The sequence below is a fragment of the Theropithecus gelada genome, chromosome 1 (assembly GCF_003255815.1).
Source record: "Theropithecus gelada isolate Dixy chromosome 1, Tgel_1.0, whole genome shotgun sequence".
NCBI lineage: Eukaryota > Metazoa > Chordata > Mammalia > Primates > Cercopithecidae > Theropithecus > Theropithecus gelada.
In genome coordinates this window covers 210946261-210961176 of record NC_037668.1, presented here as the reverse complement: position 1 = coordinate 210961176, position 14916 = coordinate 210946261, and the positions used below count along the sequence as shown (strand labels likewise).

The 14916-nt window shown below is 39.8% G+C and overlaps 1 protein-coding gene across 1 annotated transcript in view; it reads right to left on the bottom strand.

The window, feature by feature from the left end:
* The window catches only part of RYR2 (ryanodine receptor 2), a 634673-nt gene extending 620080 nt beyond the window's left edge, over nucleotides 1–14593 (bottom strand). The window contains exon 1 of the mRNA XM_025401874.1: nucleotides 14379–14593. Coding sequence (XP_025257659.1) covers nucleotides 14379–14593 — 215 coding nt within the window. The remainder of the gene's footprint in view (nucleotides 1–14378) is intronic.
* Between the last annotated feature and the right edge of the window lie 323 nt (nucleotides 14594–14916).

Sequence of the window (14916 nt, the reverse complement as noted above, 5' to 3'; positions counted from 1 at the left end):
GGGATGTCCAAAGGCAGGAGGAGGAAAAGTGACCTGCTCAGAAGGGAGACAGAAAGCAGAAAGAGTGAATCCCTTTCATCTGCCTATTTGTACCAGCTGGGCTTCCAGCCAGACAGACAGTGCCCTCCACGCACATCGAGAGTCCTCTGACTCTCACGTCAATCTCTTCTGGAAACACCCTTACATACACACCCAGAAGCAATGCTTCACCAGCCGTCTAGGCATCCTTCAATCCAGTCAAGTTGACACCTAAAATTGGCCATCAGAGTAGCTGTTCAGTAATAAATACATAACCAAACATACTAGGCACCAAGTAATCACAGCTAATAGTACTTGCATGCACACGACAGGTATGTCCTGAATGTCGTTTCCGGCACAGCGCCTGCCACATGATAGGTTCTCAAAAGACAGTTGTCAGGTAAATGAAAAGAGGAGATTCCAAAATTGCTTTAAATCGCACAGCTTTAAGTAACTAAGCCTAAGCAGAGGCCAGGCTGTGGCACCTGGTTTGATACTCCTTCAAATTTATGGTAATCCCTTGTTCTGATGCTGGTTTTCAGTAGCTATCTCATTAGACAACCATCTTAGGAATCATCTCCACTTATCCAGGAGGAAATTAAGTCTTCGAGATTAATATCCTTTCCCTCCTTTCTTTCTTTCTAACAGGATCTCAGGTTTGTGCAGTACTCATTCGTCCCCAACATAGCCATATGCCCCAAGGAAAGCTATCACACTCTGATTTGTAGAGGTTATTTTTACTTTATTAGTAATTATTTCAGGAACAGGCATTTGACCAAACTCTGGTTAATAAGACATAAGTAGAAGTCTCCTGGGGCACGAGTGTTCTGGAAAAATGTTCCTCTCCTCTAAAAAAGAGCCACAAGGCTGGGCGCGGTGGCTCAAGCCTGTAATCCCAGCACTTTGGGAGGCCGAGACGGGCGGATCACGAGGTCAGGAGATGGGGACCATCCTGGCTAACATGGTGAAACCCCGTCTCTACTAAAAAATACAAAAAACCTAGCCGGGCGACGTGGTGGGCGCCTGTAGTCCCAGCTACTCAGGAGGCTGAGGCAGGAGAATGGCGTAAACCCAGGAGGCGGAGCTTGCAGTGAGCCAAGATCTGGCCACAGCACTCCAGCCTGGGCGACAGAGCAAGACTCCGTCTCAAAAAAAAAAAAAAAAAAAAAAGAGCCACAAGAAGAAATGGTCTTTCTTCTTCCTCCAGACATTGACACACCTGAATGGGATACCTGAAAGTCCTGCAGCCGTTCTATTATGAGTGAATGGATGGAATAACATAAAGTATAGGCCGGGCGCAGTGGCTCATGCCTGTAATCACAGCACTTTGGGAGGCTGAGGCAGGTGGATCACTTGAGGTCAGGAGTTCGAACCAGCCTGGCCAACACGGTGAAACCCCATCTCAACTAAAAATACAAAAAAAAATAGCCGGGTATGGTGGCACAGGCCTATAATCCCAGCTACTAGGGAGGCTGAGGCAGGAGAATCGCTGGAACCCAGAAGCAGAGGTGTGGTGAGCCGAGATTGCGCCACTGCACTCCAGCTTAGGTGACAGAGTGAGACTCCAGCTCAAAAAAAAAAAAAAAAAAAAAATCAAGTATAAGAAGAGCAGAAAGATGGATCACATGGGGCAGCTACTACCTCTTGACTGGCTCCATGCTTGGACTTATGTTGATAAATTGCTTTTGGGATGAGGCATTTGGAAATGGAAATAAACATCTCTTGCTTACAGCCAAAAGCATCCCAACTGATGTACTGCCCAATATCCAGGCTAAGGTCTCTCTGACGCCCCAGCCTGTTCTTTTGGTTACCGATTCAACTGGACCTTGATTGTATGGGAGGAGCCCAACCCTAAACCAGAGGTCAGGGTGAAGAGAAAGCATTGGCTTTGTGATAACTGCCCTCTGGATCCTGAGTACAAATAATGTAGTCCCCCATACCCCAGCATTTGACTTCAAGACTCAAATGCCAAATTCCCCATGGTGAACCTTCTCCTATAGAAGGCTAGATTTCACTAAAGTTGAAAGTGATTTTTTTGAGAAGCAAAAAATTATATTAAAAGCCTTGATGGCAAAGTATGCTAGAAGGAAGGAAAGCTGAAAACCTATATCAGCTTTGGGTCAGCTGTCCAACATCTCCTAGCCTGCATTTCCTTAACCATAAAATACCTACTTTGAGAAGCTAAAGTCAGGCCAGACATAATGCATACAAGTCCTATAATCAGTGTGGTGCACAGTAGGTGTTCAATGATTAATACACAATAATCACAGTTCATAGTATTCCTCAATCCATCTATGACAGCACTAGAAAAGAAGCTATACACATCAAAATACGTGAGTGGTTTCATATTAATCCTGTGATCATCATCAATAATTCACAATTTTCATTCAGTAAGGATTCCTCCTAATGTTTATCCACCATCAAAATGAAAAATAACCCTTAATAATCTATAATCTTGTTTATTTTTCCAGAAATGACAGAAAATTATTAAATTCTATTGATGTTTCCTGAATGGAAGGGCAAAGATGAAAAACGAATGTGCAACCGAAAAGCTTCCAACTGACTTTTAAACAGCTTAGAAATGTTAATAGAACAGCCACCCCTGCATATCAAGGTACAGATTTTATAAGCCACAAAGTTATTAGTCACTAAATGATTTTAAATGCTGCTATTAATCCCCTTGTCTCCATTAACTATTATTTCACATTCTGAATACCACAGCAATAAGCCCTTTGAGCAAAACAAATACAGTAAAGCTTGCGTATGCAAATCATAAATCCTAAGTACAAATCTCTGCTCTTTCTTGGGGCATACTCAGTGTGCATCCGACAGAACTTGAGGTCTCTTCTAGTGGGTACAGAGTAAAGCAAGTCAGTAGCCATCACTACTATCTACTCACAGGACACAACTACTTCACATGGTGCCTACTCAGTACCTTGGAATTCACACACGTATTCTCACCACCACCGCTGACATGTACCAAGTTCTTACCATGTACCAGACACCACTTGAGTACTCTGCAGTCCTAGGAACTTGGTGCTATTATGATTCCCATTTGACAGAGAAGAACATGGAGGCACAGAAAAGAAGAAGTGTGGGGTCACACAGCTGGTATGTGATGTACAGTTAAGAGTCAAAGCCAGGCAAACTGACGCTTTTAGCCACTACCTAAAGCACCTCGGTAACAACTAGTTGATATCCAAAACTAACATTTCCCAAATATTTCTATGGTCGCTTTAGGTACATCCACAAGTCTTTAAAAATTACAAAAAAAAAAAGTGTTTTAATTCCTAACATCAAGAAGGTGAGTAGACCAACAAGTCAGGCATGTAGACTACCGATAGCCTAAGTCATTGAGCCGGGAAAGCTTATATTATAATAATGAAATGATGTTATCATATAACAAATACTCCATGTCAGAGGCTACTTCCCTACCCATGATACTCAGTGTCCTGCCAGTCGAGGTCCCCGTCGGAGAAGCCTCCCCCAGAAAAGCCACCCTGCCTTGGGCAAGGATCCAAATAGCCTAATCCCAATTTACCAAATTTGTAAGAGCCCTTCCAATTTGTAACAACCCTTGTTCTTACTAGAGGCTAAATACTATAATGTCCAGTCACAGACACTTCAGGTGCCCTGAAGGCGCTGATCTGGGGAAGAGTCCTTCACTATGGTAAACATCTGTTGAATACCCACTATGCACAAAGCACTGGGCCACCATTCATTCAGCATGTGCTACCCAGAATCTAAATTAAATGCTTCAACTTGCAATACCTATATGGTATATTGAACACATTATAGGTTTTTTTTTCTTGTTTCTGTTTTGTTTTGTTTTCTTGTTTTTTTTCTGAGATGAAGTCTCACTCTGTCACCCAGGCCAGAGTGCAACAGCACAACCTCGCTCACTGCAACCTCTGCCTCCTGGGTTCAAGCCATTTGTTTGCCTCAGCCTTCTGAGTAGCTGGGATTGCAGGCGCCCACCACCACACCTAATGTTTTTGTTTTTTTAGTAGAGAGAGGCTTTCACCGTGATGGTCACGCTGGTCTCAAATTCCTGACCTCAGGTGATCCACTCGCCTCAGCCTCCCAAAATGCTGGGATTACAGGTGTGAGCCACGGCTTCCAGCCCATATTATAGTTTTTAAAAGATAAAATCAATTGAACATTCAACTTAAGGCTTAGAATCTTCACTTTTCTAAGTTTCTTTATAAAATTTCTGATAGCTTAGTGAATTTTTAAAAAGTCATAGATAATTTTGTTTTCAAACTAAATATTCAAGGGTGAATAGTGAAACCAGTATAACTATTGAAACACATACATAGGTTGAAAAAACTGAATTCATAGAGATGCAGATGTAATATGGAACCTAAACTTTCATCTATGAACCTGAAAATTCTTGAAAAATTAGAATTAAAGTTAAGTTGAAGGTCCTAATATATGATTTTATTGGATTAATATTTTTCATTCCATATGTTGTTACAGGAGTTATATAGAGGATGCTATAATGCATTATTTCCTTAGTTAAATATTGTTAATTTATGTTTAACTAAAGTTCCAAATATTGACTTAATAACTAGAACAAACTGAAGTGCAAATACTGCTGGCATGAAATGACATTGTGAGAGTTCCGTATTAATTGCTTAAAATGTGTAACCTAACAAAAACTTAGTAACGTAATTACTAGAATGTAGTAAAAAAATATTTGGAGGACTTTCCACAATCTGTAAAGTTCAGTCCCTAGGTGTACTAAAATATGAATCCATTAAAATGTGAAATGTTGGCAGGGAATTTTGTAAACAGTATTGATCCCCCAAACTATTTATCATGAATTTACAGAGAAGCTTTTTAGCTATCATGGAAAGCACCTACCGTATCCCAAAAACGGAGCAAAATTTTACATATATCATCCTGTATAATTCCCAAGGTTATAAGACTAGGAAACCTTTTTCTGCTGGTCTTCAAAACCCAGTCTGCTTTCTCTCTTTATTTGTATATGAAAACAACACATGTATTCTAATAAGTTTACAATGCTTACTCTAGTGCCAAAATACCTGCTTAGAAGCAAAAATATAGAGAAAAATATGAAATAATAAAAGGAAATATGAAGTCAAATATGCTTTTTAAAATACTTCATATGATTCCAGGAGTTCAAGTACAGGTAAATAAAAAATAAGAATCCTCATTTACAGCATCTTAATCCACTGGATTCCTGAAACTGTGGATAGTATCGAACCCTGTCGATACTGTTTTTTTCCTATATGCCTGGAGCATTGCCACATAGTCCCAGAGTTAATCTCTCCTTTCATGTTTTATGTATTCCTTGAGAATAAAGGAGGGGACTACTGTATCTCACTCAGATCTTGCCAATGCTACATATTTTCCTCCTGGAAAGTTTTTCAAATGATCCTGGAAAAAAACAAATTTCAAGGTTACTTTACCCTGGGATTCCTGGTTCAATTCTTGGGCCAAATGAAGATATAGCAGATGACAAAATTAAGTTGCTAGTTCTTATCCACAGAACAGAATGAATTTGAACCATAAAGATCCACACCGTCTCCAAGTTAACTTCATGTGACATGAGGAACACATTCCTTGGGTCATCTTCTTTCTCCTGCTCAATACCCATAATCCCTTGCAGAATTACTAGTCCATTTCAAACTTCTAGATATATATGTGCTCCAGGATGCCTTCGCTATGAAAACACAATGTAATTCCAAGTATATTTCTCACATCAATTTTGCAAATATATTCAATGAATGTTGTATTTTATTCTTAAAGTTCATCAGGAAGAATACATTCATGAAAAGGCAAACAAAATATTATAAAAAGAAATGGATTGAGGGAAACTACCCTTACTACATATTAAAATGAAATATAAGGTTATGATAATTAAATACATATGAAACATACATGATATAGTTAGGATATTTGTCACCTCTAAAGCTCATGTTGAAATGTGATACCCAATGTCAGAAGCGGAACCCCGTAGGAAGTGTTTGGAACACAGGGGCGGAGGTCTCATGAATACATTGCAGTAATGAGTGAGTTCTCACTCTATTCATTCCTGTGACAGCTGATTGTTAAAGAGCCTGGGACCTCCTCCTCATTTCCTTCCTCTCTCTCCATATGATGCCTGCTCTGCTCCTCTATGCCTTTCTGCAATGAGCGGAATCTTCCTGAGTCCCTGACCAGAGACAAATGCTGGTGTCATGCCCCTTGTACAGCCTACAGAACCGTAAGCCAAACATATCTCTTTTCTTTAGAAATTACCCAGCCTCAGGTAGTCCTTTATAGTAACACAAATGGACTAAGAGAATATACTAATGAAAAATGCAGCTACATTCAATAAGATAATAAATGGATTAGGGCCGGACACAGTGGCTCACGCCTGTAATCGCAACACTTTGGAAGGCCAAGGTGGGTGGATCATTTGAGGTCAGGAGTTCGAGACCAACCTGGCCAACATGGTGAAACCCAATCTCTACTAAAAATACAAAAATTATCTAGGAGTGATGGCACATGCAGTGGTCCCAGCTACCTGGGAGACTGAGACACGAGAATCGCTTGAACCTGAGTTTGCAGTTTGGCAGAGTTTGCAGTAGCTGAGATCATACCACTGCACTCCAGCCTGGGTAACAGAGCAAGACTCTTGTCTTAAAAAAAAAAAAAAAAAAAAAAAAAAAGGTAATAAATGGATTGAGACAATTAGCTAACATTTTGGGGGAAAAAATTAAAGCTCTCCCTATCCTTTGCCGGAATAAATTTCAGATAGGTTAAAGATTTAAGTCCTAACAATGGGAAAAATATGAGATAATTTAATAAAATATAGATCAGATGAGATAAACATATATGACTACATAAAAATGTAAAAGCACCACACTATAAACCTTGTGGAAAGTAAATTACAAACTGAGAAAAGCAATTGTACTTAATTCACTAAGGGTAAAGAATTTTATCATATAAACAGCTGTTACATATTGACAAGAAGAGGCACTCCCATTAGAAAAGCAGGCAAAGAATATATTAAGTAGGAAACTCACAAAAGAAGCAATACACTCAATCGTGGGGAAAGTTCAACCTCACTACTAAAATACAAAATAAAAATAGGCCAAACACAGTGGCTCACACCTGTAATCCCAACACTTTGGGAGGCCAAAATAGGAGGATCACTTGAGCTCAGGAGTTTGAGACCAACCTAAGCAACAGAGGGAGATCACATTTATACAAAAAATTCAAAAATTAGCCGAGTGTGATAGCGCACACCATTAATCCCAGCTACTTGGGAGGCTGAGGCAGGAGGATCATTGGAGCCCAAGAAGTTGATGCTACAGTGAACTGTGATTGCCCCACTGCACTCCAGCCTGGATGACAGAGCGAGAGTCTGTCTCAAAAAATATATATTTAAAAACCTAAAAAATAAGCCAAACTGCAAAAACAGGTTTTGGGGGTTTTTTTTGTTTGTTTGTTTTTTGTTTTTTTTTTTTACTACTGGAATGGCAAGTAAAAATTGTTAATAATAAAAATAATAATAATAATAATAATAATAACAACCAATCGGCCGGGCATGGTGTCTGAGGCCTGTAATCCCAGCACTTTGAGAGGCCAAGGTAGGGGGATCACCTGAGGTCAGGAATTCGAGACCAGCCTGGCCAACATGGTAAAACCCCGCCTGTACCAAAAATACAAAAATTAGCCAGGCGTGGTGGTGGGCACCTGTAATCCCAGCTACTCGGGAGGCTGAGGCAGAATTGCTTGAACCTGGGAGCATGCAGTGAGCCAAGATTGCAATACTGCACTCCAGCCTGGGTGACAGAGCAAGACTCTGTCTCAAATAAAAATAATAATAATAACCAATCGTGGTTAACATGCAGGAAAATGAGCATTATTTTCCATGTGTGGGCATGCATATTAAGTACATTAGTATTATTACATTTTTGGCAAAATGTTTCTAAATATTTTAAAATGTGCATGCCTTTTAATTAGCAATATTGTTTCTACGTTTCCTTCTCGTTTTGTAACGAAAGGGGCCTTCCTCTGTGGTCACGCTGGAGGACACTGGTACAATCATAACATTCTGCAGCCTCCAACCCCCAGGCTCAATTGATCCTCCCGCAGCAGCCTCCCAAGTAGCGGGAGCCACCACGCCCAGCAGGAATTTTTCTCAAAAAAGAATTCAAAAAGTTCTCAAAGGCATAGGTATAAGGATATTCTATGCATTATTATTTACAGTAGTGAAATCCTGGGAACAACTTAAATGTTCATTAATACAGGGATGAATATAACAGAACACCATGAAGCCGTTAAAAATGTTGGTGGGCAACTGGATTTGCTAATATCCAGAACACATATCCAAAACGTAGTTTTAAATGAGAAAAGATTAATAAATATAGTATTGAAAAAATAAGCATGGGGGTAATTATGTCTAGATGATAGGAATAAGGGGGAACCTAATATTTTTTGTATCATTTCTAGCATGTTCTGAACTTTTTCCAAAGAACTTTCTTTATAAACAACAAAACAAACAAAATACACAGCAAAAAAAAAAAAGTCAAAAACAAGAGGGATGTCTGCAATTTTTTTTAATGCTTAGCCATCTGCCAAGGAACTCAAGATAACACTACCATAAAATTTCCAAGTATCTTTGCTGTTCTGTGCACATCTGACTCCAAATATTTTAATTTCTCTCATCTAATTAACTTCATTTGTTTCAATAATCATTTTTATTGTATGTCCCACCATAAAGGTGCCACCTCCCTCGAGTAGGTATCCTGCTTATCAACCATCCTCAGGAGTAATAAATCATGCTATCTGGAGTGAAATTAAGGGGAGTGGCTCACTAAGAATGATCCTTAAACACACAACACAATTATTCAATACACATTGAAAGCACTTTGGCATTCAGGTAAATCAAGTGCGGCATTGTTGGTATTTCTTTAAAGTGGGGCAATCATGGTTCAGAGACCTGTCAAATGGATAAATGATAAAGCAAAGAATAAATCCATTGCAATGAAATTGCCTTCTGGAAAGTAGATAATTCAGTGGTTTGGTTTAAAAATTGGTGCAATGGTAGGAAAAGCCCTAAACTAAATAGAGAGAAATCTCTGTTCTCATGCCAGCTGCACCACATCCTAGCTGGGAAAACTCCAGCAAGCCTATCTATCTAAACCTTCATTTCCTCACCTGAAAGAATATTAACTCTGAAAAAAAATCAGATTGTTCAGGGTACAAATGCAAAATTATCATGCTAACAAAGATATCTTGTAAAGAGCATAACAAAGGCCTACACATCTTAGCCTCTCTACCATCACTGCAGAGTACCTTGATAACTTGTACACATAGAGTCAAGTCTACGTACTGGCACAGTCTATGACAAGCTTCCTGAGTCAGTGCCATGGAATGGGGCTGTATTTGAAACGGGCCATGGTGAGCTTTGTACTCTGTGATGCTAGCAAACACATAAGGCTTAAAGTTTCTGTGTCCTATCTCATCAAAGATAAAATGCATCTGCGTCCATGTCTCCATACAGTAATGCCATCCGATAACCTAAGCGGCATCCAGGGCACAGGCTGAGATTGAACATGGTACTGAATGAGGCCACTATCCCAGCAGCCCAAACATCATCCCTGACAAATCCGTGTGAGACGTCTCTGAGGCAGTGACAGCTAACTCGCTAAGCTCCATTTGCCATCCCACATTTTCCAACAGAAATATCCATGACAACACATAAAAGCTTCAAAGGCAAACCAGCTGAAGATTTAAAATATCAATTAAGTAGGTATCAGTCCCTGAAGAATCACCCTGAACTTTGGCCTGGATGGTCCCAGTGCTGTCTTCCCAAGGGATCTAAGCCTGCCTATGGTCCCCAGTGCCTGCTTTCCAAGACAGTGGGAGAAGTTCCCGCACCCGCCACACACAACATCCAGCCAGCATCAGACCTTCTTTGCAGAGATTGTCACAAGACCAACACACGGCACCCAGTGATGCAAACTATGAGAAAAACCAAAGACCGGGGAGTCTATGGGCCTTGGGTTATAGGACCAGTATATAATGGAATGGCGGAGACAGAAAAAACAGGAGCCTCCCCTCACAAGAGAAGCAAGAGAAAACCCTGACTCAGTCCAACATCCACCCCAGAGCCATGCATGAGAGACACAAGAAATGAAGCATCCGAAACTGGCCAGGGACTGCTCTATTAATTTGACCTCCAGATCCAAGGAGAGATTTCAGGAGTACTCAAGAAAAAACAGCTTTGTTAAAGACAGGCTCTTTTTATTCAAAAATGGATGCATGGGGTAAAATAGTATCTACGACAAGTAGACAAGACTCTCTAATATGAAATAGTCCCATAATTATCAGAAGAGAAATGTACTATAACTGAATTACAATTCAGTCATGTTAAAATTTTTTTACAGTTTATTGATATAAAAATGCTAATGATATAAAAAGTTTAAAAATACATTTATTACATGAACAGGATGATTCCAAATATGTTTTTAAAAATAAAAGAAGAACAATATATACAGATACATAGAAAAATGAATGGAATAAAATATGTGAAATATCAACAGCAGTTTATCTCTGGGTGGCATAACTGCAAGTAGCTTTTATTTTCTTCTGTTTGTATTTTTTGTGTTTTCCAAATTCTCTACATGTTATATTTCTCATTCAAAATATCACAAAGATTTAAAACACAGAAAGAGACGCACAACCTCTCTAAAATCCTGAACATGTTTTAGGGCTGTCACACTTGGTTCTCTGGCTTTTTCTAAGACAAGATCTTGTTCTGTCACCCAGGCTGGAGTGCAGTGGCACAAACATAGATCACTACAGCCTCAAATACCCAGGCTCAAGCGATCCTCCCAACTCAGCCTCCCAAGTAGCTGAAACTACAGGCATGCATCACCACATCTGGCTAATTTTTAAAAAATTTTTTGTAAAGACAGGGTCTGGCTATGTTGCCCAGCCTGGTCTCCAACTCCTGAACTCAAGTGATCCGCCTGCCTCAGCACCCCAATGTGCTGGGATTTCAGGCAGGAGCCACTGTGCCCAGCCCTCTCTGGCATTTTCAAATCACTTGGACTCACACTTCCCAAAGAAAAAAAAAAAATATATATATATACACACACACACACACACACACATATATATGCAGATTTTACACTGTACCATAACTATAGTATCAGAATACGGCTTTAATATATGTAAATAAGACATATATACCTATATATTATATGCAATTTGTAAAGACCTGTTATATCATTTATCTGTTAATAGATAAATGGATAGAGCAAATGTGATATAGATAGATACAGATATATCTATACATATGTATATTTTCTGCTTTTATTTTCAAAACTGAATTTGGAATCATCTTGTTCATACAATGTATGTCTTTTTTAAACTTTATATATCATTAGCACTTCTATATCCATAAACTCTTTGTAAAAAAATTTTCATATGGCTGAATCATAGTTCAATTATACTACATTTATATATAAATATGTATTCTGTTACACATATATAATCATATATTGTGTGTGCTGTAACACATATATAATATACATATATTTTTATATAAGTGTTATACACATATATATTAATATTAAACTATTTTTTAAAAAATTTTCTCATGGCTGAATCATAGTTCAGTTACAGTACACACACATATATATACATTTGGTTGTACAGATGAGAGAGAGTAGTAGGGTAGTTACCAGGGGTCATAGGGAGGGGAAATACAAAGATGTTGGTCAAAGGGTATAAACTTGAAGTTATACAACAAGTAAGTTCTGGAGACCTAATGTACAGTAGGGTGGGTCCCTGTAATTAATAACACTGTATTGGACACTTGAAATTTGCTAAGAGAGTAGTTCTGATATGTTTCCACCACACACACAGAAAAAAGTTAACTCTGTGAGGTCATAAATATGTTCATTAGCTTGGTTGTGGCTGTCACTTCACAATGTATGTGTGTATCAAAACATCACATTGTATACCTTGAATATATATAATTTTTGACAATTATGCCACCATAAAGCAGAAATAAAACTTTTAAGATGATGACATTTTGAAAATCAGGTCCATCCAACCAAATGTTACATTACAGCCCAAGAAGCATCTACTGCTCAGCACTTCTAGTTCAACAACGATATTACTCAAGCATTCTCCAAAGGAAATCACATGGCACATCTTATTTTATGTAATGTAGACTATAGAAGGCTTCAGCAGAGGAAAACACACACATACACCCACACAGAAGGCAATCACTCAGCAACCCACATTAGCGTGATGTCTTGAACACTCAAAATCATCCCTATTGTCAAGAAATCCTAGAATCAGCAAACTCCAAGAGGATAGCACCTGTTTTTGTCTCTGGCTCAATGGTTACCAGCGATAACTTCAAAATGATCAGCTATGCAACATATGTCTTAATTCATTCAGATGAAAACAATTACTAAATGCATGCATATGGTGTGCTGGTGCTGGCCGCAACAGAGCAAATGGGCCCTCGTGTATGAGCTATTACCATGACTTCCCCTGGTCAACCAACATCAGTCCATCCTGGGAGGTACAGTGGGTGAAAGCTATGTGGGCCTCACCTGGAACAAATCTGAATCCTTACACTCTTTTCAGCACCCAATACTCTCCAGCTAGTTTCAAAGACCCCATCTAAGGTGAAAATTAAAAGTATTAAATTAATTTACTTAATTTAATTAAAAATTAATTACAATTAAAAGTAATTGCAAAAACCACAGTTACATTTGCACCAACCTAATACTACTGTTTTGCAGTTATGTGCCAGGCTGAAAAGGATGAAAATTGTTTTAGAGGATAGTAGTGGTGTCTCAGTCCATTTTGCTAAAATAAAATACCTGAGACAGGGTAATTTATATAGAACAGAACTTATTTTTTCACAGCTCTGGAGGCTGGGAAGTCCAAAATCAAGGAGCCGGCATCTGGTGAGGGTTTCTTACTGCATGGTCACAAGGCAGAAGGGCAAAAGAGGATGAAGGCTGCATGAAGCCTCTTGCTCTGTCACCCAGGCTGTAGTGTGAATGGCATGATCTCAGCTCACTGCAACCTCCACCTCCTGGGTTCAAGCAATTCTCCTGCCTCAGCCTCCCGGGTAGCTGGGATTACAGGTGCCCACCACTATGGCCAGCTAATTTTTGTATTTTTAATAGAGACAGAGTTTCACCACGTTGGCCAGGCTGGTCTCAAACTCCTGCCCTCAAGTGATCCACCCACCTCCACCTCTCAAAGTGCTGGGATTATAGGCGTGAGCCACCGTGCCTGGCCATGAAGACTTTTGTTAAAGGCCTTCCTCCCATTCACAAGGCAGGAGCTCTCATCACCTCGTTACCTCTTAAAGGCCCTACCTCTTGGTACTATCGCATTGGCAACCCCTGAATTTTAAATCTTTTTTTTTTTTTTTTTTTTTTTTTGTTCTCACTATGTTGTCCAGCCTGGTCTCAAACTCCAGGGCTCAAGAGATCTGGCCTCCCAAAGTGCTGGGATTACAGGCATGAAACACTGCACCCAGCCAAGCATCACCTGAATTTTAGAGGAAACACATTCAAACCACAGCAAGCGAATACATAGATTTTGTTCTATAGCCCGTTATGAACATTTTGAAAGGACAGTTCTCATAGGAAGTTAGGTAAACTAACATAAAATATTCCACAAAAACAACTTTTCCGGTAACAGCTAGTCCCATGGAACTCATTATCAGTAGTCTTTTCAATGTTAGGCTTCTTCCACAAAAACGCAATGTCTGGGATAGTGTCCAATCGTAGACTGGTGACTACTATTGGACACTATTTTAATATTTAAAATATTAAATATTTGCAGTATTTAAGAGCCATAGAATGGACACAAACTAAATAGTTCACAATAGGGAAGTAAGTTCATAAATTAAAGCATATCTACATGACACAATATTATTTAACATTTAAATTATGAGATAAGTATAATAGTATGATACAATGCCAAGTGTATCTGTGAACATATAAACAACTCTCTTAGTATTGTATGTATAGGGATGTAATTTGACACAAATGCAAATAGAAGTACTTGAATTATTACGGTGAAATAAATGTGAAAAACTTTCTTTTTATATCCAACAATCTTTATTGGTAAAACCGTATCTTACACTCCTAATGCCATCTATCTAACTTTCACTAAGAACAATTTCAGTTTCAATTAATAAATGGTACCTAAACTTACAAGAGTTAAAAGTGTTTTCGAGGGAGCAGCTCAGGCTCACGTTCGGCCAAGTTTCTGGGTGTTCAGGACCTGGCTGTGGGGAAAATTGAATCAAACAGGCAGGTGCTCTGGACCCAAGCCCTCACATGATGACTTACCTCCTTCCTGGGGGTCCTGGCAGCTCACGGTACCCCTGGCACTTCCAGGTCCTGCAGACTGCGGCTGGAGCCCTGGGAGCCAACACGCTGGTCCAGAAAGGCTGGAACTTGGCCTCCCAGTGAGCCAGCTTCTGCCTCTTGGAGTCATATTCTTCCCAGAGCTCCTGGAGCACTCTCGTGGTGGACCCGGTAGCCTTCGACCCTTCCTGAGCCATTTCCTCATGGAAGAGGATCTCCCGCTGGAAATTGGTAGGGCCTTCTCCATTCCCTAGGCCAGGTCTTGTGCAGTCTTCTTGAGCCAGTTGCAGGTCTGACTCACGGCTTCCAGTTGTCCTGCATCTTGCCAAGCCTCTGGTCCACGTCCAGGCAGTAGGCGTCCTCCTCCATGCACTCCTGCTGAGGCCCCATCACGGCTCTCTGCCCAGTGCAGGAAGAGCGGGGGCCTCAGCTGCAGCTGCAGGAGCTCCCTCTCCAGCTGTGCCCTTGGCCCCTGAGCACAGACTGGATTTGGGCTCTCACTTTTTAACTCCTTTGCATT